The sequence below is a fragment of the Trachemys scripta genome, chromosome 3, assembly GCF_013100865.1.
Source record: "Trachemys scripta elegans isolate TJP31775 chromosome 3, CAS_Tse_1.0, whole genome shotgun sequence".
Taxonomy (NCBI): domain Eukaryota; kingdom Metazoa; phylum Chordata; order Testudines; family Emydidae; genus Trachemys; species Trachemys scripta.
In genome coordinates, this window is record NC_048300.1 from 51,279,162 (window position 1) to 51,306,181 (window position 27,020).

The 27,020-nt window shown below is 44.5% G+C and overlaps 1 protein-coding gene across 1 annotated transcript in view; it reads right to left on the reverse strand.

Annotated features, from left to right (window-relative positions):
* PARP1 (poly(ADP-ribose) polymerase 1) overlaps positions 1-27,020 on the reverse strand; it is a 62,381-nt gene that overhangs the window by 18,572 nt on the left and 16,789 nt on the right. The window contains exons 2-12 of the mRNA XM_034764707.1: positions 26,712-26,874; positions 24,786-24,904; positions 23,365-23,579; positions 13,659-13,755; positions 11,445-11,561; positions 10,300-10,476; positions 9,141-9,282; positions 7,556-7,696; positions 6,460-6,702; positions 4,939-5,007; positions 2,803-2,935 (exon numbers count right to left, since the gene is read on the reverse strand). Coding sequence (XP_034620598.1) covers positions 2,803-2,935; positions 4,939-5,007; positions 6,460-6,702; positions 7,556-7,696; positions 9,141-9,282; positions 10,300-10,476; positions 11,445-11,561; positions 13,659-13,755; positions 23,365-23,579; positions 24,786-24,904; positions 26,712-26,874 — 1,616 coding nt within the window. The remainder of the gene's footprint in view (positions 1-2,802; positions 2,936-4,938; positions 5,008-6,459; positions 6,703-7,555; positions 7,697-9,140; positions 9,283-10,299; positions 10,477-11,444; positions 11,562-13,658; positions 13,756-23,364; positions 23,580-24,785; positions 24,905-26,711; positions 26,875-27,020) is intronic.

Genomic DNA, 27,020 nt, shown 5'->3' on the forward strand with positions numbered 1-27,020 from the left:
GGAGGGGAGGGGAAGGGGGGGGGGGGGGGGGGGGGAAAAGCAGGGCAGAGGGCTGGGTGTGTGGGGGGAAGATCAGGGCAGAGGGCTGGGGTGTGTATGGAGGTGCAGGGCACAAGGGTGGGGTGTGTGTGGAGGTGCAGGGCAGAGGGCTGGGGTGTGTGTGGAGGTGCAGGGCAGAAGGCTGGGGTGTGTGTGGAGGTGCAGGGCAGAAGGCTAGGGTGTGTGTGGAGGTGCAGGGCAGAAGGCTAGGGTGTGTGTGTGGAGGTGCAGGGCACAAGACTGGGGAGGGTGTGGGGGGTGCAGGGCAGAGGGCTGGGGAGGGTGTGTGGGGGTGCAGGGCAGAAGGCTGGAGGGTGTGTGGGGGGTGCAGGGCAGAAGGCTGGAGTGCTTGGCTCGTGGGGGTGCTCCCAGCCCCCTGCCCTGAGTGGCTCATGGCAGGGGGCTGGGAGGGATATGCCCTTGTCCCACCCCCTTCCCCAAGGCCCATCCCTACCTCTCTCTGCCTCCTCTACGGAGCAGCGAGCACGCTGCGCTCGGCTCTGCTGTGTTGTGCTCTGCTCCGTCGCCAGCAGGGAGAGTGGGGAGCAGGAGGGGCCGGAATGCACCACGTTGTGGGAAGAAACGGGGGGTGGGGAGTGGGAGGGGAGGAGCGTGGCTGCCGCAGGACCAAGCTTCTGCCTCCTGCCCCCGCAGGGGAGAGCGGTGGCCAGGGGGGCTGAGTGGGGCAGGGGGCCGGGACTCCCCACCCCCGCCCTCCCCTTCAGGGGCAGGAGCTTGGTCCTGCGGCAAGCAAGCTTCCCTCCTCCCCCTTCTTCCCCCAGCGTGGCGCTTTCCGGCCCCTCCGCCCCCTCCTCTCAGTGGGCAGGCAGCGTGCCACTCAAAATCTGCTCGCGTGCCAAAGGTTGCCGACCCCTGCATTAGTCTGATTGCTTTGCTTGTGTGCTGTATCCCTTTCTCCCCACTCTTTATTCATCTGTCGTTTTACATTACATGTCTTTGGGAAAGGGATCAGCCTCTATCTTGCAAGCAACTAACATATTTGGGCTCTACTGCGGGCTAAAGAAGACAATACTGCAGAGTAAGATTAATTAGGATTTCAATGCTTTTTTGTTATCAATGCCCAACTTTATATCACACATAAAAACATAAGGGCATGGCTACAAATGTCAGATTTCACCGCTACTCATTAAGCGTTTGCCATAAGCAGCAGCACTGTAAGTGGATTCAACTTCCATTTGAGAGAGTCAGAGTTGTGCCTGCTTACATCAAGGCTGAACTGGCCTATAGTGGAGCCAGAGGAGATGGTTATTCAGAGAAATGCTGGTGGCTGTTGGGAGTCAGGGGGGAGAGAGAAGGAAGAGACAGCCTCAACTCTTGTGACTGCACAGACAAAGGATCCTGACATTAAAAGGAGAGAAACAAGGCAATTTAATAGTCCAAGTAGCGATCCAGAATGAAGCGAGCAAGCGGAAAGCCCACAATTCCCATTTGTGTGGTTGCCCAATGTCATCTTCTATGGCGCTGCAACTCCACTGTCTATATCCAGTCACTGCTGTGGCTGATTTTTGCTTTGTGAAATGTGGAAACTGAACAGAATAATGCAAATGTCAACTTATTATGCTCACACATTTTGAAAACAGACACTATGAAATCCTTGTTACGCATGCACAACTTTAAACTAAACTATTCACTAACTAGGCAAGACTCCAAATCCTAGTCTAAATTTAAAAAGAGAGAAACTGTCAAAATACAATCATTTACACGTCCGGCTGTGGTACTGGCACCATCTTAAAGAGTTTTTGCATGATTTGTAGAGATACGATTAATCATTTTTTTTTTTATTTGTCTGCACTGAATACCAGTCCTGAAATTTCATCACATACTAATCACAAATCCAGATATGGGAACTGGTAACAAGTGTCCAATTTGAAGTACAAGCAATTTAAAGTATAAGTCATCCACAGCTGAAATAGGCAGCTTATCTGCAGCCCTTAGCTTACCTTGGTTATTGTGCATTCTCTCTGCTCCAGGAGAATCCATTTTCCCCAAGGCCCTCTTGACTGCACCTTCCTCAATAGTCTAGCATGTGCACAATTCTGATGTATGCTTGGCTAAGACTGGGCATGATGCTTCCTGGCCTTTTTCAATGCACCTTGCCAAGCCTCAGGGTACTGGTTTCTACATGCTTCACAGATGTGGAGCAGCCTGAAACTGAGCTAGCCTCCAGAGGCTTCGCAGTCAGCTCATACCAAACAGGAGTTAGAGAAAACAATGCAGCCTGCACGTCTCTTCATAAACCATGTCCCAAAATTAAATCATGCCAAATCCTCAGGCCAAATCCTGCCTTGCTGCTCTCGAATGCTGAGACACCGGTCCCAGGACATTATAGTTTGGGTGGTACATCATTTAATTAACCCTAATTCTATAGCTAAAAAACCCCAACTGATCAATCTGAGATGTTTTCACTATCAGTGGAATTGAGCACAAACCAGACTTGCTCAGGTGCTTATCAATTCCTAATTTCCATTTCATCCTGTAGGTTTACTTTTTTCATCTCACTCTATTTGGCAAAAATGAAACTAGATTGGTCAGTTTCACTTTCATGTTCTCATGCCCTTATGCGATGTTGCTCTGTTTGGGTTTCCAGAACTACAAAGGAACTTTTCCCATACAGAACAAAACAACATCACAGAAATTTTTAAAAGAAGTCATGAAGACATTTCTATTTATATTTGGCATTTGTAAAAAAAAAAAAAAAAGTACTGTAAAAAACCCCACATTTCCATGGGAAATTAAACCCACCTGATCTCTCTGTCATCCTCCAGTAGCTGCAGTTTGTAATAGGAATTGGTTCCTCTGACGATATCTACCAGGCCGAGCGTGGCACTGAAGATTTTACCACTCTTTTCAAAGACATGAGCAGAGTCCTCCAAACCTATGAAGAAAGGTAGTGAATTAGAGCCAGGGTGAGGTAGTCATTTTGTATCTCCTTTCCTTATTCAGACTAATTTTGTGTATGCAGACTTAACCAAGAGATGTTAAGAGACACACGGGCACAAAACTGGGTGACCGGGCAACAAAATGGCAGATGAAATTCAGTGATAAGTGCAAAGTAATGCACATTGGAAAACATAATCCCAATTATACATATAAAATGATGGGATCTAAATTAACCGTTACCACTCAAGACAGAGATCTTGGAGTCACTGTGGATAGTTCTCTGAAAACATCCACTCAATGTGCAGCAGCAGTCAAAAAAGCAAACAGAACGTTGGGAATCATTAAGAAAAGGATAGATAAGAAGACAGAAAATATCATACTGCCTCTATATAAATCTGTGGTACACTCTGTGGTGGGGTGGCTGCCCCACGCCCTGAGAAAAAGGGCTGGAACAGGCCAGAGAGGCTGTGCAGGCCAGCAGCCAATCAGCAAAGGCCTGTGGAGAACCAATCAGGGCCGGGCTGGGCCCTATATAAAGGATGCCTAGCAAAGGAGAAGGCAGTCTCTCCCTGACTAGCAAGGGAGGAGGACTGGCTCCTGAGGTAAGGAGGTAGTACCTTGGACAGAGCAGTGCTGGGCAGGCTTGGGGAAGCAGAGGAGAGCTCTGGCCCAGTTACCTGCCAGGTCCCTGCTAAAAAGGGTCGAGAAGGTACACAGGGCCAAAGGGGAAGCAGCCCAGAGAAGATAGGCGGACAAGAGGAGAACGAAGGAGGGCAGACAGAGGCTGCCGCTACAGGGTACCTGGGTCGGGACCCAAAGTAGCGGGTGGGGCTGGGTCCCCCATTCTCCCCTTGCACTGCACCGGCCACAGAGGAGTGGGGCCGAGACAGACTGCTCCTGAAATGAGGGGATAGACTTTGGGGGTGAGAGTGGAGTAGTGGGCACTGCCGGAGGGCAGCGTCCTGAAGAGGACGCCACCGAGCGGGGAGCAATTCAGGTCCCAAATCAGCAGAGCAGATGACAGGCGAGACCACATGCAGAGGGCGTTCCGCAGCTGACAAGAGCTAATTCCTGAAGCAACAAGCGGGTGGCGCCAGCGGTGGTGAGTCGACACCCCATCACACACCCACATCTTGAATACTGCGTGCAGATGTGGTCACCCCATCTCAAAAAATATATATTGGAATTGGAAAAGGTTCAGAAAAGGGCAACAAAAATTATGAGGGGTATGGAATGGTTTCCATATGAGGAGAGATTAATAAGACTGGGTCTTTTCAGCTTGGAAAAGAGACGACTAAGGGGGAATATGATAGAGGTCTATAAAATCATGACTGTTGTGGAGAAAGTAAATAAGGAAGTGTTATTTACTCCTTCTCATAACACAAAACTAGGGGTCACCAAATGAAATTAATGGGCAGCAGGTTTAAAACAAACAAAAGGAAGTATTTTTCACACAATGCACAGTCAACCTGTGGAATTCCTTGGCAGAGGATGTTGTGAAGGCAAAGACTATAACAGGGTTAAAAAAAGAACCCTGTTCTGTTCATTCCCTCTGGGGAACCTGGCATTGGTCACTGTAAAAAGACAGGATACTGAGCTAGATGGACCTTTGGCCTGACCCATTATGGCCATTCTTACGTTCTTATGCATGGAGACAATGGAAAAGCCACTGTTATCTCTATGCATATGCAAGATGACCACCAGCATTTAACATTTCACCAAGCAAACATTTCTTCTATGAGGCAAGGCGAAAGATGCTGAGAATCCACAACTCCTAGGTACCTCAATGGGAACCAAAGAGAACTCACGTCTCAGGTTTGGGCTATCATGGTTCATTTGCAGAGGAGAATTTAAAACAGAATTTGGTCCACTGGTTGGATCATTAGCTTCCCCGGTTAGGACTGGATACTGGCAGGGAGTGCTATAAGAACGCATGGATTCAAACTGATCAGACTCTGACTAGGATGGTTGGAGGCACAGCTGGTTTTCTGCACTCACCTGAATCAGGATCCACTGCTGCTCCTCCTTTAACTGTTAACTTCATTTTCTTTTCAGACTTGCTGGTTCCTGAAGAAAGAGATGGGAAGACCTTACATTTTTAATCTGATAAAACAGGATTGTCTGAAGAACTCTCCTTGAATCAATGCTCAAGTTCTTTAAAAGCACGAGAGTAGTTTTCATTCTGTCTGGATTCACACTAACAGGTTCCACCTGTATAAAACACACTGCTCTTTTAAAGCAATGTTAGAAGTCACTGCACTTTGTCTTCCAACTACACTGCACCTTACGTGATCTAACCTGGGGACTAACCGTCTACTGAGGTGACACCCATCTTCTTCCCTCCCCACACCAAACAGGTGGAATGTTTTAGTTAACCTGCTAGAATTTTGGTGAGAGTTGCTTTCATAAATTAAAACCTGGACAATTGTTTATGAATGATACATTCAGATTCTATTGCTGTGGGCCAAGCTGCTAATGCAACATACAACATGTGGTGGAAATTTTAAGTTTGGGGGTCACAAACTCTGTTCCTCACCTCTGAGCAATCAAAGGTTGGAAGGATCCATGGAGACAGCACATTCACACACCAGAGAAATGGATGAAGAGGAAGATATTGTGTATCTGTCTCTAGACAGAGACATTATACAAGCCTCCTTAACAGTCTCAAATGTGCCCTATGATCTCAGCATCTCGGTCTCAAATGTGCCCCATTATCATGGTCTCTCAACAATGCGTGTGTACATCTTTCACACATTAGCTAGAATGATAATTCACAAGGCTGAACTCAGTGCAATTGTTTCTGAAGTTTAATTTATGTACATTGAACTTACCTACTTATCTTCGACCCTGTACCAAAGCCTCTGGTTTGTACCTTGCCTGTTGCTCAGATGGGGACTGTCACCAGTATTAACAGATTTATTTTGTTAAGTCACTATATTTTGGGTGTCTAGTAGAGCATGGGAGAACCCAGGAATCTTGGGTTCTGCCACTCACTATATGACCCTGAGTAAGTCACAGAACATTCTGACAGAGAGCCAAATTCTCTGCTGGTGTAAAATGGGGCAGCTCTATGAAGCCAATAGGGCTGTGTGGATTTATACCAGCAGAGTGTCTCAGTGTATAAGCCTAGAGGAGAAGCAGAGTTTTTTCATTGGCTCATCCAGCATTATTTCAAACTAAGGAATACAACAAGCTGTCTCTCTCCCCCCCAGGCAAGAGTGAGCTAGAAGAGGGACAGGCAGTACGGCAGGGAGGAACTCTACGAACATCCCGTTCGGGAGGGAGTTTGGACATTGAGGCTGGTCTGGCCTTGGGATTTTGTTACTTGAAGAAAAATAAGGGCCCAATTTGGGGAAAGGGGTGAGTTTGGACTATAGCCAGGGCACCTGTGCTGTGTGAGGAGCACACCCATTCGCCCTCAGACCCTCACACAAGAGGCATGCTATGGAAGGGTAAAGCAACGCTTAAGAACACGGTAACCAACACTCCTGTGGCGACAAGAGCCATTGTGTTTTTTACCTTGTTCTTCCTTGACCTTCCCAGCACTCTTCATATTTGGGAGCCCGCTGGACTTTCCTCCCAGGGATGTCTCCGTGTGCTCCTGCTTCACCTCTGCACCCCAAGGCGAGAGCGCATGCAGCGACAGGAGCTCCTGGAAGCCCTTGTGGGAGGATTTCACGTCCTGCAGAAACTCCTCTGAGACCACCCGGACTTTGGCCTCCTTCACTTCTTCCATCTTCTTGGTCATTTTCTCAACTTCCTCTGCAAGGAGGGGGATAAGAGTCAGGGAAGCTGTAATCCAAGTTTACTGGAGCAAACGTTACAGTGACAAAGATAGTGCAGAGCTCTTCCGAGAGGCTCTGATTCTAGCCCTGCTGTGCTGGTGCAGGCTTTGTAATGTTTTAAGGAGGCGTTTGCATGTGCTACATCCTGCCCAGAACAAAATCCCCAACAGCCTGGTCTAGGCTAAAACAAAGTTACCTGTTGAATAGTGACTTTCTAGATTTCAAACCTTGCCTCACCTCCCAACTGAGCCAGGGGCTTGGTGGGAGCTGCTCTGATGAGGCCCGTGGCAGCACCCTCCAGGCCAACTGTCTATCAGGGACATTTCTCCCCTACACCATAAGGGCCTGATACTGCACCTTTGAAGTCAACAGGTGTTTTGCTGTTACTTCAGTGGGAGCAGGACCTTACATTGAAATAGTCACAACGAGGCCATGAATGAATGCTGTTAAATAGTTACGCCTGACCCCGCATTTGACACGTAGATACAACATCAACCTCAGCTACCCGTTACATAAAAGAAGCCACCTCACAATTAAAACACAGTCTAGTCCTTTAAAATCCACAACAGGAAATATACCTACTCCTGACATCAGCTCTACTGCAGTCAGGAAAACACCAGGAGATCACTCAGAACTAAGAGCACTGTAGAAAGTCTTGCTTACAAAATATATTTTTATTTACTTTTCCAAGAATATGAAAAAACCCCACTATCCAAACATGGCTCAACAGAATGTCACTTCAAGCCTTTACATAGGAATTTAACTATGGCCTTTATAATCTCCTAACTCCCAAGTCCTAAGGTTGCTGTTGATATAGCATTGTTCCTCACTTTGTGTGCTGATGCACAGGGTAGCCTTGTTCGCTGTCCCTGTCACCTTTCCGCCCAGGTCCTCAATCATAGCCTTCACTTCTTCCTTGTTCCTGGATAATTTTCCAAGAGTCAAAATCTTCATGCTGGATAATGGCTTATCTAGTTGTTCAGAAATAAAACATCACGTAAATAAAGAGCATTGAGCACTAAACCCACAGATCCTGAATCTGATACTGCTCTGAGCGATTCTCACAACTGTTCATCCTCCCCTAGTACAGAGAACATACAAGTCAGCATAACCCAATGTACAGCAAGTTTCCTGGGAAGAGGGGTGGAGAAATGAAAAGGGTTTTAGACTGAGGACATGACTATACTGGCAGCAGACACTGCTTGCACACTGTTGGCTATGAAGTGCTAACACAGCTTCCCTTTTCCATGTACAGCGAAGGGAGGACCCAAGGGAAACCTAAAGGTAACATTTAAGCCACAAAGGGCCCCTCCTTCATTGAAAAGCTGCTTTGGGGGAATTGGAGAGGCAGGATGTCGAGATGGGACCAGACTGTGAAGCAGATATGGTACTGAACTGCCTTAGCCCTGTAACCACTCAAGATCAAAGTGGTAACACAGCTCTAGCACAATCATGTTACAGATCAAACACACCTGTAATAGGTTTTGCAGTCTAGACAGCCACAAACGCTGAAACACATCACAGTAATACTGAAGACTGTTACAAGCGCTGAGGGCTGAATAAATCAAAGTAGCTCCTACTGATAGGTAGATGGGGAATGTTGGAGGAGTCTGGGATCAAGAGGATAGAGGAAATAACCATTAAGTGAGAGAAGCCAATGACTGGTAAGCCACGTGCAAATAAATTATTTCAAACAAGCTACCGCCTTAACAGTTTAATGTTGGATGTGGAACATGTGATTTTAAGGTCTATGGATGTTCCTCACAAAATCAAGCAAGAAGCCTTCTCATTAAATGTTTCATTTGAACCCTAGTCACACTGCCCAAGGAGTTGGATAAGCTCTGCACAAACACCGTTATAAACGTGGTAGGGAAAGGGGATCCCCAGGGGCAGTCCAACGTTTAAAACTCCTAAGTGACTTGTCAAAGCACAACCTGGATCTCAAATGCGTTTGTCCACAGACTGAAGCTGGGATCTATCCACATGGGGGTGAGGAACAGAAGAGGCTGCCTCTGCTTCTCACCATAGCGATTCAGCCTGATGTTGGAGCAGAAGGAGGGTACAGTATATTGCACAGCACTTCAGGGACACCACGTGATTGGCCATCCACGTTCCCGCTCCTGAAGTGCAGTACAGCAGACAAGTGATTGAGCAGAGCAACAGGAAGGAGCTTTGCAGAGTGAGCAGATCACACACTGAAGCCATGGCTTCTCAAAAGACCAATCAATGCCTCCTTGCCAGTGAAGTGCCAGGAGAAATCCCGTAGGCAGCACTGACACCTGCCATTCCCCTCCCCACTGCCACACTAGAGAAAGCATAAAGTGAATGTTGTTTGGTTCCAACAACTGGATAGACACATATTTGCATTCAAACCAGTCTCTCCTGGCTCTGAACACTGCCTAGCGAGTCATTTACCTGCTGGCACAGACGCCTTCTCTGTCAAAGGAGCAGAAGCTGCTGCTGGAAGCACTGCGTTCACAGCCACAGCCTCTGGAGGGAATGCTCTGTCTTGCTTTTTACACTTAAATTTCTTCAGGTAGGAGATTTCCCGGAACTCCTGGGGGGCAGCATCATAAGAAGACTTTAAAACCTACTAATACTGTTACAAAGTTAAAAGACTAAATTCAGTATTGGTCAGATCTTGGTATTTACTACTGAAAGATTCTTACATGGATCTCAACGTGGTTCACAATCAATTCATTACATAAGCCACACAGCCTCCCATGCGAGGTAGGTAATTATCCCATTTTACTGATTGGGAAACTCAGGCACAGAAAGGCTAAGTGACTTGCTCAAGGTCAAAACAGCAATTTAGTGACAGTCAGAAATAGAATCAGGAGTCCTAGCACTTCCCCAACCCCTTCCCTAATTATTAGAGAACACTGCTTCCCTTACACAAGAACCTAATTCCCCAGCCACATTTGCTCTCTCTCCTCAGTGTAGTGTTTAAAACAAAAGTGGAGGAAAAACCTTGATTTTTTTCAGTTGATATTTCACCAACATTTCTGCTGCAGGATTTGTAGTTTTTGTTGTTGTTTTGTTTTTAAAAGCACTGATCATTAAAAGTCATGAACACAGTTTCTGAAAATGCTTTTCCCAATTCAGAGGGAAAGCAGACGAAACTGCATAGCCGTTCGTTTTAAGATGATAATTGCTTACAGTGTTCTGGAATTCAGACATTAGCATCTGAAATCCTGAGAATGCAGAATTAGAATCGCTTGCCTCAGTTAGAAAGGAAAAATTGAAACAGCAAAATGAGCCAGTCATTAGGAATTACACTAAAAATCACCGACACAAACCACAAGTCACTCTTGCAGGAGCAGGACAAATTGGAGAGGCCCAAAGTTCTGGAATGGAAGAAATAACATCTCTCCGTCCCACTGCTACTGTAAAACAATCTCCCCTGGCATTAGCTATGAACAGCTCTTCCCATTCTCAGAGGCGCACAGAAGCTGCAGTATGTCCTGCCATCTAATACCAAGCTGTGGGCATTAATATTTATTCTTCCACGAGCAATAGAGTAATTTATGAATTAAAAGTCCAAGTTTTAGATAGTCAAGTTTGCTGCATCTACCTTTGGGATTATCCATTCCTTCCTGTTGGGGGTCTGTGTTTTGGCAACACATTTAGTCCAGGCAGTGATGTCCCCTGAGCAGTAGTATGCATCACTCTTGAACACAAACTGCCCCTTGCACTCCTCACAGGGAAGCAGAGCTCCGAATGCCATCCCATCTGCTACTCGGTCCAAGATCTAAAGCAACACAGAAGCAAACAAATCATGCCAGGATAACAGTGGAAGCACACACAGCACACTGTGTCAGAGAATCCAGCAAACTCGCACACATCTGAATACCTTGGCCTGAAGACAAACAGTGTTACTTGTTGAATCTATAACTAGCTTATAAATAAAAGCACATTCCTCAAAACTACTTGTGGCACAAAGCCTTGACCACATGTCACTAAGTTTGCCTGCCCACACACAGGCACCCACTTGTGCCTTTGGACGGTCATCTCCTCATGACAAGGCTTCTGCTCTGTGTCTGAGACAGCTTGTTTATTGTAAAGTGATAAGCATGCTTCCACTGGAATAAGTTAAAAATGTTGCTGGAAGATGGGTGTTACATTTGGTTACACAGTATTTGGCTGTCAATGCATAATCCATAATAATCCAGTTTTCCTCCTTGGAAAATGGTCCTTGACCATTTTAATCCTAGAGACCTACTGTAGCCATCCCACCCCATCCCATCCCTGATCCCCCTGTCCTCCCCAGCACCCTTGAGGCTTTAGCACTGTTTTAGGAAATGTAAATATTCCAAGTTAGAGATGGCTCACACCTTCCAACGCCGATTGCAAATGCCACTTCCTATCCCATTCACAACACTGTGTGGCAACTACAGTAATTACTTATCTGAATAAGTAACATTAAGAAAATCTTAAATGTAGTTTTAGCTTCTTTTAGTGTAATTAAACTGCTGGGAAGAAAGAGTAGATCTGATGCCACATGCCCAGCCTGCTCCCCACAGACCACCAGCAGGGCATGGAGCAGTTTGCAAACCTCTGCCATGTTTTCAATCCAACTGATTTTTCTGTTCTTGAGATTTTACAATAGGCTTTTGCTTCAGACCTTTGGCTGTCATTAGCAACATGGCTCTGAATGAACCTCACGGATTCAGACAGACAGACAGTCACATTCATAAAGAAAATAAAACCCCAACTCACAGCAGATTCCCCAGAAGGCACTTCCTGTTTGTTGGCTATCAGCAGCTCTTTCAGGTCGTTAGTGGAACAGACTTTCCTCAGCTCATCTTTGATGCTCCAAATCAACTCTGTCTGCTCCTGTTGAGGAAAACTTGGCAGGTTGGATATTTGCAATCACTGTCCAATAAGAGCAATCCTGAAGAAGCAGGCTACTGTCAGGCTTTCAACAAACCAGAAAAAGGCAACTAAAAGGAACACCCGCAAAAAGCCTGATGCGGTTATAAGTTGTCAGGTTTCGGTGTGACTGATGAGATTGTGTGCTGTGCCTGTGTTTTTCCAGCTGTGAGGCTGCAAGTGAAAGTCAGCACCAGAGAGACAAGATGCATTTTCTCCCTCTGCTGTGCTTTTCTCTCCCCTGTGTGTTTGTGTGTATGTGTGTGTGTCTTGTTTTGTTTTGTTTCTAGGAAATGGGATCAGACTAACAACAACTGCTCCAGCCCATCTCAACTAACTACTCTTTTCCTCAGAAAGACAGTTACCACCATCTTTAATACCATCTAAGAGATTGTCGAATTGTGAGTTTAGGGGAGGCCTTTTAAAAATCCAGCTGGAAGGAAAGGGAACAATAAATGTTCACATGAAAATCTTACTTAATACTTCCCATTTCAAATGCTTTAACTGTTTTTCCTTCTTTTCTGTATCTTTAATAAAAAGTCAAAAAGATGTTTATGATGTTTGCAGCAGTACTGAGCAGGCAGAGGTCTCTGCAAACCAAATCCTGAACCTTGTTTAACTCTGTTTAATGTTGGACAGTGACGGGGTCATGTTAAACTCCACTGACTCTCTAGGCCCACATATTCCATCTAAATGAATACAACAGGTCACATGATAGAAGTAGAGCCCACAAATCCTGACTTGTACTGCCCCTTTTAAGCTATGAGACCACATACACACACTCCCCTATAAAAAGGGACTATAAAGGTCAGTCACCCAGGCAATAAGGGAAAAATCTAGAAACTCTTCTTTTGGGGCTTTCCATTGAGAGGGAGAAAAGGGATGGATAATGACAGAATGTTGGACACTAAAATATCACTTGAGACATTTCTAATAATGCACATGTATTTGTCGTCTGTGTATTTAGCTGTGGTTTTCTCTGTGCCATGGTGATAATGGGTAGGAGATACATAGTTAAATAATTTCTAGTTTCAGTGAAAAAGACAAATGAGTTCATCATACTAAGAAAAAAAAACCATGATGAATTTAAGAGTTTAACCCAAAACCAACCCTGATTCTCAGAATGCTGAATTGTAGCAGTTAAAACCTTCCTGGTCTGTAGATTGCAAAATAGTGTGCTCTGCTAAGGATGTAATAAGTTATAATTGCAAAATAAAACAGCAGAAAACTAAAAGGCCTTTTTGCTCTGTGTAAGCTGTGTTATGGCCATACTATTAAGACTTCAATTTCAGGAAAAGCTGCTGGTAATTTTTTCTTGAAAAATATCTATGCCAAACTTTTAATGTTTATAAAATTCTTGAAACCAAATCAGAAATTCTTTCCATTATCTTTCCTAAACCAAATACACAAAGCTATGATTTATCAAAGTTTATACTGAAGCACTGAACAGATGAGTCACAAAAGTGTGCAACTGAGCAAGTGATATTATCTCTCATTGACCTAGTTCCACACCTTGTCTCTGTTCAACTTGTCACATTTTATATGCTCCAAGATTTTAGGCAACAACATTCAGTTTTAATAGCATCCCTGGAGCCAGAAAGTGGCATAGAAAGGACTAAAACAAGTTATCTCAACAATGAGACTTTCACCTCTAGGTCACCCGTTCAAATCCAGCCACCAACAGTGAGGACCTAAAGCGCTACCATCCAGTACCCTTTTGGTGACCCGTATGGAATGATGTGCTCTCTTATCAGGAGCAAAAAAGGCTCCACAGCACAAGTGTCTTTATATCTCTGAGGGGCCACGGTCTGAATGGGCTTGCATAGTGAACTAGCATCTCACCACTTCACAGATGAAGCATACTAACAGGACAGCATGAGGGACGCTTGCATTGCTGCAGTTCACACTCTACTTGTGTGAATAAATAAGACTCTAGATCCTGTAGCTGTGAATAAATAGGACTCTACATGCCATGGCTGTCAAGCCAGCACCTTTCAACAGCATTACATTCCCTTTTGGAAAAAAATGTTTTACAAGTTTGGGCTAGCTCAAACAACAAACCTTCAACAGCTTCTCCTGCTTGGATTCTCTGTCTTTTTCTTTTTTCTGTTTCTTTTTTGAGGTCACATTTCCATCCACCTCATCTCCTTTTCTCTTTCTAATGGAGAAACAAACACAAAGGGAAGTCATTCATAAGTGTTTGGCAGCAACTACCAGAGCTCAGTCTGATTACAGTGGATTGAAACTGAACACTTCGTACAGACTAACTTTTTGATTGGTGCAATGCTAGTTCATTTTTCCTTCCTGCTAGATCTTAAATGCATTATCTGCTGAAAAATTCTAGACTCCACAATGGAAAATCATGACCAGACTATGCCTGCTTAAAACAGTTTTCCACTGGAGACCTGTACAGACTGGCAAAAGTACATATAAAAAAATTAAATTGCATCACCCAAGAGCCTCAGGAGATATTAATCTGGGGCTGTATTAACTATTTGACACATCTTCACTTAAAAAATAAAAAATCAGGAGGAATCAATATATTTTCTCAGATCAATGTAATAGCTGGCATAAATACAACTGCTGGGACATTAGTGGATAATTTATCACCAATACAATGGCTTTTCATTCTGTATGAATTTGAAGTGTCATGGGTGGTAAACACAATGACCCTGGTAGGCCAGTTTTCTTTCAAAGGCCTCGATTAAAACCCATGTAGTATCAGATAGGAAAAAAGTTTATATTGGCCCCCTGGTTTTAAGTTGACACTATTCTCACAGTGTTATGACAATTCTGCACAAACAGTTTAACTGAAGTTGGCTGGAGCTGCAGTGGCTGTTGGGAATTCTAGTATAAAATGTTAGTTCAGAAAGCCAATAAAGGACTTGGGGGACTTCAAAAAGGACAAGGGGCCCCACAGAAGACAATTTACAAATTTCCAGATCCAGGCATGTCATTTTCTTGGCCACAGTGGACTTGACATATGTTCCAAAATTCAGAGTGTTTTCACTCTTTTGGGGGAGAAAAGGGGCATTTCACACAGCTCAAGGGAGACAGACCCACAATAACTCAGAGCTCAAGATAGGATGCATATACCAGTACTTTTGACCTCTGGTTTAATTCTTCCAGGTCCCCTATCATTCAAGGCCATGTTTGTTGTATTTTTAAGAACAAAGTGACTGTACCTGTGTTTCTACCACCACCACCACCGATTGTGAAAATAACATTCTCTATGAAACTACTTATCACCATTTTACATGGTTTACTCTTTTTGCACTTCTGTCAGCTTTGACAATGGAAATAAACTAGCCCAATCTTGAAGTGTTTGGGGTGTAAATAATGCAGGGAAATGTTTATATTAAAGGATCCATTTTTATGAAAATTCAAAGATTCATAGAAATATTTCCATTGCATTTAGACTTTATAAAACCTGTCAAGGGTCTAGAGTTTAGCCAAACTTTGGTTTCACTTACTGCGACTCAGCAGCAGCCCTTTAAAAAACATCTGTTACTAATTAGGAATCACACTTGTGGGGGAAATCTCTAATCCCCAGAGCCCTCAACACTGTCTACCAAATTAGCACGTGAAAGCATTCACTTCCTCTCAATCTCTCTCCAATTGAGTCGCATGTTCAGATAAGTGAGGACATTAGTTTGACTAGGGGTTGTTGGCCTCAGATGGCTACACAGTAAAATGCCTGCACACCAACCATCACCTCCAGCTGGGAGGCCCAGAATGAGGCAGAAAAGCTGCACCACATTCTGGAGATCACTTGTTTCACAAAAGAAGCCACATGCTCCTTCCAACATCCCTGCAACTCACTCACCTGGATAGCTGAAATACCAAGAAAAGCACAAACTAAGAGAAAACCTGGCCTTCAACTGCCACCAGAGTGAATGAGTCCATCCAGTCCCTTCACCAAGTAAGCCAAGCCAGGAACCTCTCTGGTGACCTCCTAACATGGGGCAGTAGGTTTTATGTACTAGCTGCAACGATTGAAGTCTTTTGGAAGTTCTGCAAAATTGTCACCTGCACCAAACCTAGCCTGCGCAAAAAGTTATCAGCTCAGGCCCAGTTCAGCAAAGCACTTTGTGCTTCAGCTCATTCTATTCTTTGACTAGGGAAGAAGTACACCTCTACCCCGATATAACGCGACCTGATATAACACGAATTCAGATACAACGCGGTAAAGCAGCGCTCTGGGGGGGGGGCGGGGCTGCGCGCTCCGGCGGATCAAAGCAAGTTCAATATAATGCGGTTTCACCTATAACGTGGTAAGATTTTTTGGCTCCTGAAGACAGCGTTATATCGGGGTAGAGGTGTATGTGTTGAACTTTCAGGGACATGCTCAAGTACTTTGTTAAATCAAGCAGGCTAATATCTAAAATGTCTCCTTTTTGGCAAGGGGAAAGTTAAGCAACACTCTTACGTAATCAGACTTTCCCCCACAATCAGAGTCAGCACATGAATAGCCAAAAGCCTAATACACCACTGAAAGGCACTGCAGTCAAGGCGCTGTGCCCACACATTCCATCAGCTCATGAAGTCTTTGGATGGTTCTCCTCAGTCATATGCAGCACTGGATTACTCTCTCCTGGTACAGGAATTAAGGTAGGTCATAAGTTAACATCTGGACAGCAGACAGCAAGAGGCTTGCTTAAAAAGACTGGCGCCTGTGACCAACTGACATAAGCCACCACCAGAAATGTTCCACTTTCTCCTCACCTTCCTACCGGATACAAGGGGTTTATTTAAACTTTTGGAAAGCTGATAGAGGAAGAGGGCTAAGAAGGACTGGCATACTGTATCCTGGCTCTTCTGATCACCACATCAGCCATCCAAGCTCAGATCTTCCTTGCGGAGAGAAGAACATATGAAAAATACTAACAGCAGTGGAGATTCTGAGGCAAAACCAGCAGCCAGTCTGAAAAGGGAGAAATGCAAAGACCATCACCTCAGTCTGCCCTCTTCAAAGCATGTACTGATTGTTCTTGTTCCTTGTGTGAGTGGTTAATAGAACACTGCAATTAAACCAACCCTGCCCAGTGGCATCTGGAAGGCAGCCTCTCTTTCCCCAGTAAAAGCTGCCTCAAACAAACAGCAATTTCTACTCTACAAAGATAAACGTACACGAGAATTCTAGGGCTGTGGGCATTTAACTCTTTATATATTTAGAACATATGCTAGCTGATATTCAAAGGAGGTGCAGCCCACAGACTTTTGGCAGGTTGCCAATGTAGCCCTCAGCACTAAGCATCAGTGCTCCCTACAAGGTGAACCTTTTAGCACACAGCCACAACCTTTTTCTTGTGCTGTTGCAATGTGGTATTGTCAGACAAAGTGTCCAGCAAATCCATCTACCTACTTTACACCCCTAAGACTAGAAATGAAAACTCAGAGCACATACAGGAAAATCGGGTGTTGTGCTTAGATTGTATTGGGCTGGGACTCAGAAGATCTGGGTTCCAGCACCAACTCTGCCACTGAATCATTGTGTGACCATGGGAAAGCTTCAACTACAACAGACCAGAAAGACGGGGAACAGCTGCATAAAGTTTTCCTCCCATTTTTGATACACATTTTATTTAGATAGAAGACTCCCAGCCAGCTCTCGCTATAAACTCTGTGCCTCATCCCCCACCCCACAATCTGTAATATCAGACAATATGTAATTGTGTCCCTCACAAGAAGTGCTGCAAGACTTAGTTCCAGAATGTGTGCAATGCTCCTTGAGCTCCTCAATGGAGGGTGCGATGAAAGCGCAAAGGATGTGTGCAGTATTCCAGTCACAGACACAACATTTGGGTCCAAACAGAGCTCTGAAAAGGGAAGCCAAAGGCTTCATTGTTAAAATCTCATCTGGCTTAATAAAAGGTGCATCAGAGACAAAGATGTTCAGTTCATTTCTCCTGCATGAACTAACGTGTGAGGCAAGTCTTCTGGGACATTAGCTTCTCCAGTCAATCACGCCAGTTTTGGGCTTCAAGAGAATTTCTTCCTATCTCTTTGCAAAAGGCCAGCAGCGAGAAAGCAAGGGAATTCTACATTACTCCCAATACTTGCTAGACTCCTTTTCTACATGTACAGCTACTTTCTTGGCTGATCCTTAGAACCCATGGCTTGACCACCTACCATGAGCAGCAGGAGAAAAGGTACTAGAGTTGAAAGACTAGTTGGCACACTAGCTGGATTTGGCACCTTCATGCCCACAGCGTTTGCTGCTGTCCAACCTCTACATGAACAAAGACGGCAGGGTCAGAAACCTTGGTATGGGACCTCAGTTTGCTGCACCCTATATCACCAGGCTAAATTATTTTCCATTGTGATTCTAGGTTCATATTTTATTTATACAGCAACTTGGCAAACAAATCCATGGCCTCGGAGTGTAAATGCTTCACAGTCCAAGCAGAATCACTAAAATCCCCGGAAAAGGAGAGCCAAAGCAGACAAGAGCAAACATTTACATAGTGAAACTTTTTATGCCCTGCCAAAGGTACTAAGCAAACCCGTCATATTCTGATCCAACTACACTGATGTGTTACTCTGTGCAAAGCAGAACACATACCACAGCACAAAGCCTACCTGAAAACTGCATGCAAATGTAGACTTTCAGCTCTCTGCACCTGAGAATGGTAAAAGCTCATAAGGGTAAAGATGGCCAATTCCCTGGCACTACCTAGCAATAATTGTGTTCGTCACAATCGATGAACTATAACTCAGATATGCTGAGAATTCACTGCATCTGGGAAAGCATTGGTTAGGAAGGTGAGCAGACTGGTATGAGAGGGACTTAAGTAATGTATAGCACAGACCAGTGTTTCTCAAACTTGTACTGGTGACCCCTTTCACATAGCAAGCCTCTGAGTGCAACCCCCCTTACAAATTAAAAACACTTTTAAATATATTTAATACCATTATAAATGCTGGAGGCAAAGCGGGGTTTGGGGTGGAGGCTGACAGCTCACGACCCCCCCATGTAATAACCTCGTGACCCCCAGTTTGAGAACCCCTGTCATACAGCATATTCCTAATCAATGTAACTATCCAAAATCTTCAGTAACAAAGACATAAGATTGCCTAGTGCTGTCAAGCCATCCCTATGAACTACCTGTAGCAGTGGTGGGCAACCTGCGGGTCATATGCAGCCTGCGAGCCGCAGGTTGCCCACCGCTGACCTGTAAGATAAGGTTATTTCCCCTCCTCCATTCCTCACAAATGCTGCGGTTAGGAATGGCAGGTGCTCTGCCTTTAGATATCAGTTTTCAAAAGGTATCTTGTATATGTATTGTGCTGGAATGCTGAATACTGAGTAATAATACTTCAATCTTACCACTGAAGAGTAAGTAAAAAAAGATGTGTCTAATCATGCCAGATTACCCATGGTAAGTTAAAATTTAATTAGATTCAATTTTTGTCTCACAGATCAGTGATCAAGGAAAAAAAAAAAAAGACTGACAATCAATTCCGACTCTGCCTCTGTTGGCAACAGTGATGACTCCAAGCACAGTAAAAGAAAAGGGGGTTCTGCAGTTGAGTTTGTGACCCGCTCAGTAAAACCTATCCACAACAGAAAACAGTTCAGTGAAACTGAAACTTGAGGGCAGTCTGTGTAGATGAAGCCCAAGACACAAGTATGACAGATCTCAATGAAAGCTGGAAGGAAGCGGAGATTCTGAGATCTCAAATCCTGAGAACCAAATCTGTAACAAGAGTAGGCATGTGGAATGAATGTCCCCTTGCATGGGAAAGCTGGCAGAGGTTACACAAGAAATAAGAATGAAAAAATACCACCTGAACATACTTGGTGTCAGTGAGATGAGATGGGCAGGGAGTAGCAAGATTGCAGCTGATGATGCTACAATCTTATACTCAGGAGGAGCAACACATGAAAGAGGTGTAGGAATTGTGCTGGATAAAATCACAGCGAAGACTCTGCTGGCGTGGAAGCCAGTGAATGACAGAACAACTACAGCCAGGCTGCAAACAAGACATGTCAAGTGTACAATAATCCAAGAACATGCACCAACAAAATGAGCAGGTGACAGTGAAAAGAATGCTGCACCTGCTTATAGAATGTAAGTCTTGATGTCATAGCTAGGCACTTCCAAGTTGATGACAGGCAACTCTGATGCATAAATTGGCAACAGTACTGTCTGGGAAGAAGTCAAGGCCATAGTAGCAGAAGGCATCTGAACTAATAATGGCAAAAAAGCTCTCAAATCTCTCGGACACAAATACCCTAAAACAGGAGGCAGTCATATCCAGCACAAGAGGATTCATAAGCTTACATGAAAATCACCAGACAATGCGACTGTCAACCAGATAGACTGTGTGTATATGTAAGAAATGGACACCTTCTTTGAGGGATGTCAGAAGAGCAGATGTTGGCTCAGACCATTATCTTTTAGTGGCCACATTACAGCTTAAACTCAAAAAGATCAGGAAGATGGATAAAGAGTGTTACAGCAATAGAGATGTTCAAAGACAAACTCAGATCAGACTCCAGACTGAATTTAGCAACCATTTCAGTGTTTTACAGGACCAGGCTGATGAAAGTCCGGAAGACAGATGGTCAAAGTGGAAGAAGATGGTAGTTGAGACAGCAGAGGAAGTAGTGGACTACTGGAGAGGATGGAAGAAAGATGCATGGTTTACACCTGGAACGTGGGCAGCGACTGAGAAGCAGAAAGCTCTAAGGCAAAAAAGGAAGAGTGCAAGACACAGGCAGAACTCTTAGAGGCAGATGCAAGAAACAAAGAAAAAGGACAAAAAAGATGAGATGCAGGCAAGACAGAGAAGCCTGGGTTCAGGAGAAGGCTGCAGAACAAGAAGATGCAGCACAGAGAGGAGATTTCAAGCAGCTCTGTAGAATAATGAAAGACCTCTCGAAGAACCCAACCATCGCAGAGATTCTGATGGACAGATGTTGAAAACACATGAAGAACAAGCCAGATGACAGAAGGAACATTTTCATTCCATATTAAATTCTCCAGGGCCAACAACCATGCACAGGGTCAAGAGAAATGCCAATGCTAAGTTAAAAACGGAAAAGGGACCTGTAGAAGTCTCGGCCGAGGTTCGGCCCTCAGCGAGGCTGTGGGTTATCCCACCGCCTCGCTCTGGTCTGCCGTCAGTCCTGGTCCGGTGGTAGTGTGGGACAGCAAACACACAGTTAGGGGCTCAGGCCCTTAAGCTGCGGCTGAGCCAATAGTCAGGAACTCAGGCCCTTAAGCAGGGGCTGAGTCAATGAGCGAGAGGTCCCAGCCTCTCTAGGCCAGGGAAAGGGGGAGTCTGCCACCCAAGGGGTGGGTGGCAGGGGGGATGCAGGCCCTCCCACTCCACTGCGTCCAGGCCCGGGGCCCTAGCAGCGGCGGAAACTTGCTGCTGTCAGTGGGGATCCTGGCCGCAACACACTAACATAGGCTCTGGCAGTGTTGCAGCCAGACTGGGGTCGGCTGCCCCCGGGCTACTTCCAGATTCCCCCTCGTAGGGTACCTGCACCGTACTAGTGTCCTTGGTGGTCTCCCCCAGCATCGATTCCTCCGGGTAGGTAGCTGGAAAGGGGCAGGCTCGGCCCGTCCTCCTCGGGGTAACGGGCGAGGGGTAGGCTTGGCTGGCCTGGTGAGTCCTCAGGCCAGTCGCGGCCTGCTGCTGTCTCCAAAGCAGGAGCTCGGCCACAGACGTCTGCGCTCTCCAGCGGCTTGTTCTCCACTGAGCTCTACAGGCGGGCTTTTATACTTTCGGGTCGGCGCCGTGACCTCTGAGGAGTGGGCGCCGGACCCAGTGGCTCCGCCCACGTTGGTGTTAAGGGAGGTTCGGCCCTCAGCGGGGCTGTGGGGTATCCCACCGCCTCGCTACAGGACCAAACACACCTGATGAAATTAAAGCAACCATCTAAGGCCTCAAATAGTGGTAAGATCCTGGGGTTGACAGAATTCAAGCAGAGGAATAACAGGTGGGAGGTGAAATTCTGACTGAGCAGCTAACAAAACTCTAACGAAATATGAGTGAAAGAACAAGTGCTGCAAGACTGGAAAGATGGTATCAGCATGGCATTGCCAAAAAAGGTGATCTTACTCAGTGCACGAACTGGCAAAGTTATTGCCTGGGATTGATAACAGTGCAAAGTATTGGCTACTGTTATGCTGAACAGAATGAAGAAGGCAGTGGATAAAATATTACCAGGAGAACAGACTGGATTCCATCCAGGTAGATCATGCTGTGAACAGATATTCACTCTTCAACAGATCACTGAAAAAATTACTGCTTGGCAAAAATCCATCTTAACTTTATCGACTTCAAGAAAGCTTTTGATATTGTGACTGGAGTTAGGCAAGGGTACGCATTATCACCAATCCTGTTTGCATTAGCCATAGGTTGGGTGATGAAGCAGGTAACAAAAGACATTGCAGGAGGTGTAAAATGGGTTAGCAGAGATGAGTTACATGACCGTCACTTTCCCAGTAACATTGCTTTAATAAATAAGATGTGGAATGGAATGACTGCCTTATACCAGAGGTAGAACAGGAAGCAGCAACAATTGAATTGAAAGTAAATGCAGAGAAAAATCAGATGATGAAGGTAGGAAAGTGGACAGCAGATGCAAAGGCCTATGTGGATGGAAAAGAAGTCCAATGGGTAGAAGAGGTCCGTCACCTGGAAGTCTGAATATATTTGAAGGTAGGTGCAATAAAGATATTCATACAAGATTAGGAAAAGCAAACACCACTTTTGAAAGGTAAAACAACATCTGGTCAAACAGAGGTCTCCATATTAAACGAAAGGTCAGATTATACCATGTGACTGTACTGAGCATGCTACTGTATGGTGCAGAGGCTTGGCCAATGACAGCGGCTATTAAGAAGAGATTGGAGGCTGCCCGTCAGAGAGAGCTGAGGAAGATACTACACATTTCATGGAAAGACAAAAACAACAAATGCAAGAGCAAGGGAGCTGACAGAGCAGAGCACGTTAGAAAATATCAAAGAAAGCTCAGGTGGTTGGGACACATACTCCCTATGGAAGATGGGAGACATGCTAAGCAAGCACTGAAGTGGGTGCCTAAGGGAGGAAGGCCAAGGAAGAACAGGTATATGACAGTGACAGAAGATACTGAATGCACTGACATCACCTGAAAAGTACCACACCTAGTGAGTGACAGCCCAATGGGTCAGTGGCACAGGAGGAACAAAAGTTTAAGGAATCACTTCTGAATCAACAGATCAGAAATAAAGAGAACAACATTAACACCACCACCACCAGACAGTGCAGCACAGAGTCTTTACAACTGAACTCATGAGAACGGTCATACTGGGTCAGACCAAAGGTCCATCTAGCCCAGTATCCTGTCTTCTGACAGTGAGCAATACCAGGTACCCTAGAGGGATTGAACAGAACACAGGTAATCATCAAGTGATCCAGTCCATGTCACTCATTCCCATGATTGCTAGTTTATGGCACAAAATATTAGACAATTTTCAAAGTCGTGGTTGCTTGGTTGCACTCTCTCTGTATGTCCAAGGGAGATACTTAGATTGCAAGCACCTAAGGGCAAGGGTGGGTCTTGTTTTAGCTGTGCACAGTGCCTAGTGCAACAGGGCTCTAAATCCCCCTGATTATGGCCTCCAGGCACTACTGTTATACAAACAATAAATGGTATGACAGAGGTTAAAAAGTCCTATCTATATAAAACATGGAATTTGTGAAGACATGCAGTGTGTCTTCATGGATCTTCTAGCCAGCAGGCGCTCTTACATCCCCCACATACCCTTCACTCTTCATGGCAGGCAGCTGCTTTTTCAGAGCTTCTTTATCTTCTGCTTTCAACATCCCAAAGCCCTGGAGCTGACTGGCTCCAAATGCAGGGAGAAAGCCCAGTTCTGCTCGGTGGCTCACAAAGCAGTCAGGATGGTACCAATTATCTATCATTCCCAGCTGGGGCTTTTCAGGATGCACCATCTTCTTGGAAATTCTGATCTGGCCCTGAAGCAGAGAAAAACCAACAGTACAAGCGTGGTGTGATGCCGCTCTGGGAAGGACTTGAATGTTAATTCAGAGAAATAGGTTGGTGATTTTATAATGAAAGTAATGCTTCTTAAATAGCAGGAGTAGCAAAAACTATTCCACCAATTGCCTGCTAGCAGTCGCATGCTGAAATTTACATAGTTATTTTCATTCTAATCCCCCTGGTTTCCCCTACTCTGAAAATTCCCTTTTTGAGTTAAACTTTTCACTTTTAGTCTCAGGCCATACTTACTACTTCTTAAAAAAATGGTGGGAAATCCCATAACCAGTCTGAGCAAAGAATAAAATTCAGTCAAGTAATTTTTGCTCAGTAATAACTCAAAAATAGCTAACCACATTTTGGATCCAATCCAAACAACCTTTACTCATGCAAGTAGCCATACAGAGGTCAAGCAAGCAAATCCTGCAGGATCAGGCTCCATGCAAGGAATTTTAAATTATAAAACTTTGGTTCTCCAGAAATTAATGTGTGAGGACTAATGAAGTCTGACCAGAGTCAGCTTGATTTCTAACCAGATCGTATTCTGAATTACAGTTCAGCCTATACTATTCAAAACAATCACTCAGATATCCTCATTTCAAAAACAAATTTGGACTCCAATCCTGCAAACACACGTGAAAATTTATGCATAGGAGTAATCAGTGGGATTATTCACATTAACAAGTACTTGCAGGTTCAGAATCTTATTTCGCCAGCATTTCTTAAATACCTGTATATGGACGAACAGGACATACCCTACAAAACAGTGATGGGATGGGTCAGTGGAGAGCTGCAGTACCCATTGGCCTTCCTCAACAAAAACACATTTACAGTTCGCCAAAGCTTCTCTCCAGGCTATTCCTCTGCAGGAACACCAGCAGTAATCTGCCAATCAGCTCCAATGCCTGGACCAATTAAATGCTTTCTTTCCTTTACAGAAGGAAGAGTCAGCAGGTCTAAATCCCAGGCTCTGAAGAGGTCACATTTGAGACCTTACTGCAGTGGAAGAGCTTTGGGTTGACAAATTGTTCAGAACAGAGCATTTCTTCTGAGAAAGTAATTCAACTTTTAAACCCATAATATAAAAGGAGAACAACAGAAAGAACAATAGTTCAGAACTCATGGAATTAACTGTGTTGCCCTGGACTGGAAGGGAAAAAAACCCAATAGCTGCGTGTCTCTACCTTTTCTATTTTCTGTTCACAACCTTTGCAGGTACTTCTGTTAGACTTGGCATATTCTGCAGCGAAGTCATTTAAACTCTTCTCAGCCTTGCCACTTCCCTCCTGGTCAGTCCCTTTACCTGGAGAACAGAGGCAAAAACACTATTAAACTTCTAAAGTACATTTTATTGCTTAAAAAAAAAAAGTCTCCCTGTTTATCATCCCCCCAAAATCAGCACAAACATAGTGAGAGACTAGCTGTGAAACAAAGCCAAATCAGCCACAGCCCAGTACATTTAGAGAAATAAGTACAGTGACAAAACCCACAAGTATGAGAGGGGCAGCCGTGTTAATCTGGATCTGTAAAAAGCGACAAAGAGTCCTGTGGCACCTTACAGGCTAACAGACATATTGGAGCATGAGCTTTCGTGGGCGAATACCCACTTCATCAGATGCATGTAGTGGACTACATGCATCTGACAAAGTAGGTATTCGCCCACGAAAGCTCATGCTCCAATATGTCTGTTAGTCTATAAGGTGCCACAGGACTCTTTGTCGCTTTTTACAAAACCCACAACACTCTCTCTGCGATTCAGAATTCTACAGGAAGCGTTAGGAACTCTGCAGACTCATAATAAACTTTGAACGTTACTCACCTATACCTCAGGCTTCACTACTGGGGAAGACAATCTTAGTCTCGCACCTGCACTTGTCAAGAAGCATATAATGCTGCAACAACACTAGTCCCTGCAACTTCACATTTACAAAACAACCCCTATGAGAGATGAACTTTCTACTCTGAAGAACACAAGCCTGACCTGCCAAAGGAGTAAAGTGAGGACTCTAGCTCTAATTCCAGCTCTGTCACTGAGCGGATATGCTGCTCTGAGGTAAATCACCACCTTTGTGCTTCAGTATCCCCATATGTCAAGAGGGATATGGCTTAACTATAGCTCACATTCATACTGTGAGGATTAACCAGTTAATGTTTAAAAAGCACTTGGGAAAAGTCAAGTGTTCTGTACGTGTGCAAGGAGGAACTGTGGAAGTCTGCTTATGTGACTGTATATTTTAGAACAGTTATACTCAGACCTCAGTGGTCGGGGAGCCAAATTAGTGATCAACATTACCCAAAAGAACCACAGTTCAAATTCACTGCTTCATTGTCTGTCTGTTCTAGTAGTATAAAATAAAATAAAATAAAATAAATATTGCTATTGAAGATCTGACCAGAACTGGAGTCAACCAAATAGCCACACCTCAAACAGAACTCCCCTTTTCATATACAAGATGCATTTCTTTGATATGGTGTTACATGCCAGAGAGGCTGACTTCAACCTACAAACCTCCCACAATTCCTGTGTTGTACGGACATTGATGGCTTCAGTCTGCTCTATTATTAATTATTTGTATTACTGTATCACCTAGGAACCCTAAACATACCCAACCACTTCCAATCTGGAGCTGATCATTTCCCTGACCATTTAGTTAATTGCACTGAACATTTAATACAGTGCTTATACAATCCTTACTAATGTTTTCTGGAGCTGATATATTGGTAGGTCTGATGATTTCACAGTAGGTCTCAGGTTACTAAGACATCACTACTTTTCCATAGTGTATTACAGATCATTTACTAGTACCAGCTAATTGAAGCTAAACTACACTAGTCAAGTAAGTGAATAAAGTATATTTAGTGATGCAGTGTCCTTGCTTTTTAGACTGTTTCTAACTATTTCACAGGGTTCAGTATACACAGTCTCCTAGTCACTATCGAGAATCAGGAAAGTTCTAGGGCTTGTTCTGATTTCGTCATCTGAAGGGACATCACAGCCAGTGAGCAAAAAACCCAGTACCCATAATCACATCCTTTCAAGTATAAATAGGATGGTTCTAAATGGACATGGCATCTTGAATCTCCGTAAACATCACTTTTGCTTTACTTACCTGCTGCGACTCCTCCAGTTTCAATTGCTTTTTTGATTTTCTCCTGATCTTCCCATCGGAGCTCAGGGAAGCCATCAACATCTGCATGGGACACAAGTCGGGCCCGCTTCCAGAAACAAGTATAATGATGCCAGTGGGGGACTTTACCATCGAACATGGGTGACTAGGAAGAAAGCAACATTAGGATGAGGTGAGAAAATTCAGATATAACCAAAAGGAAAAAAAGTCACTTTCTTTCTAATCACATGCAGGGATTTAGGACAAGGCACAAGAATTCAGAATCCTATGGCAGTACCACTAATACCACTG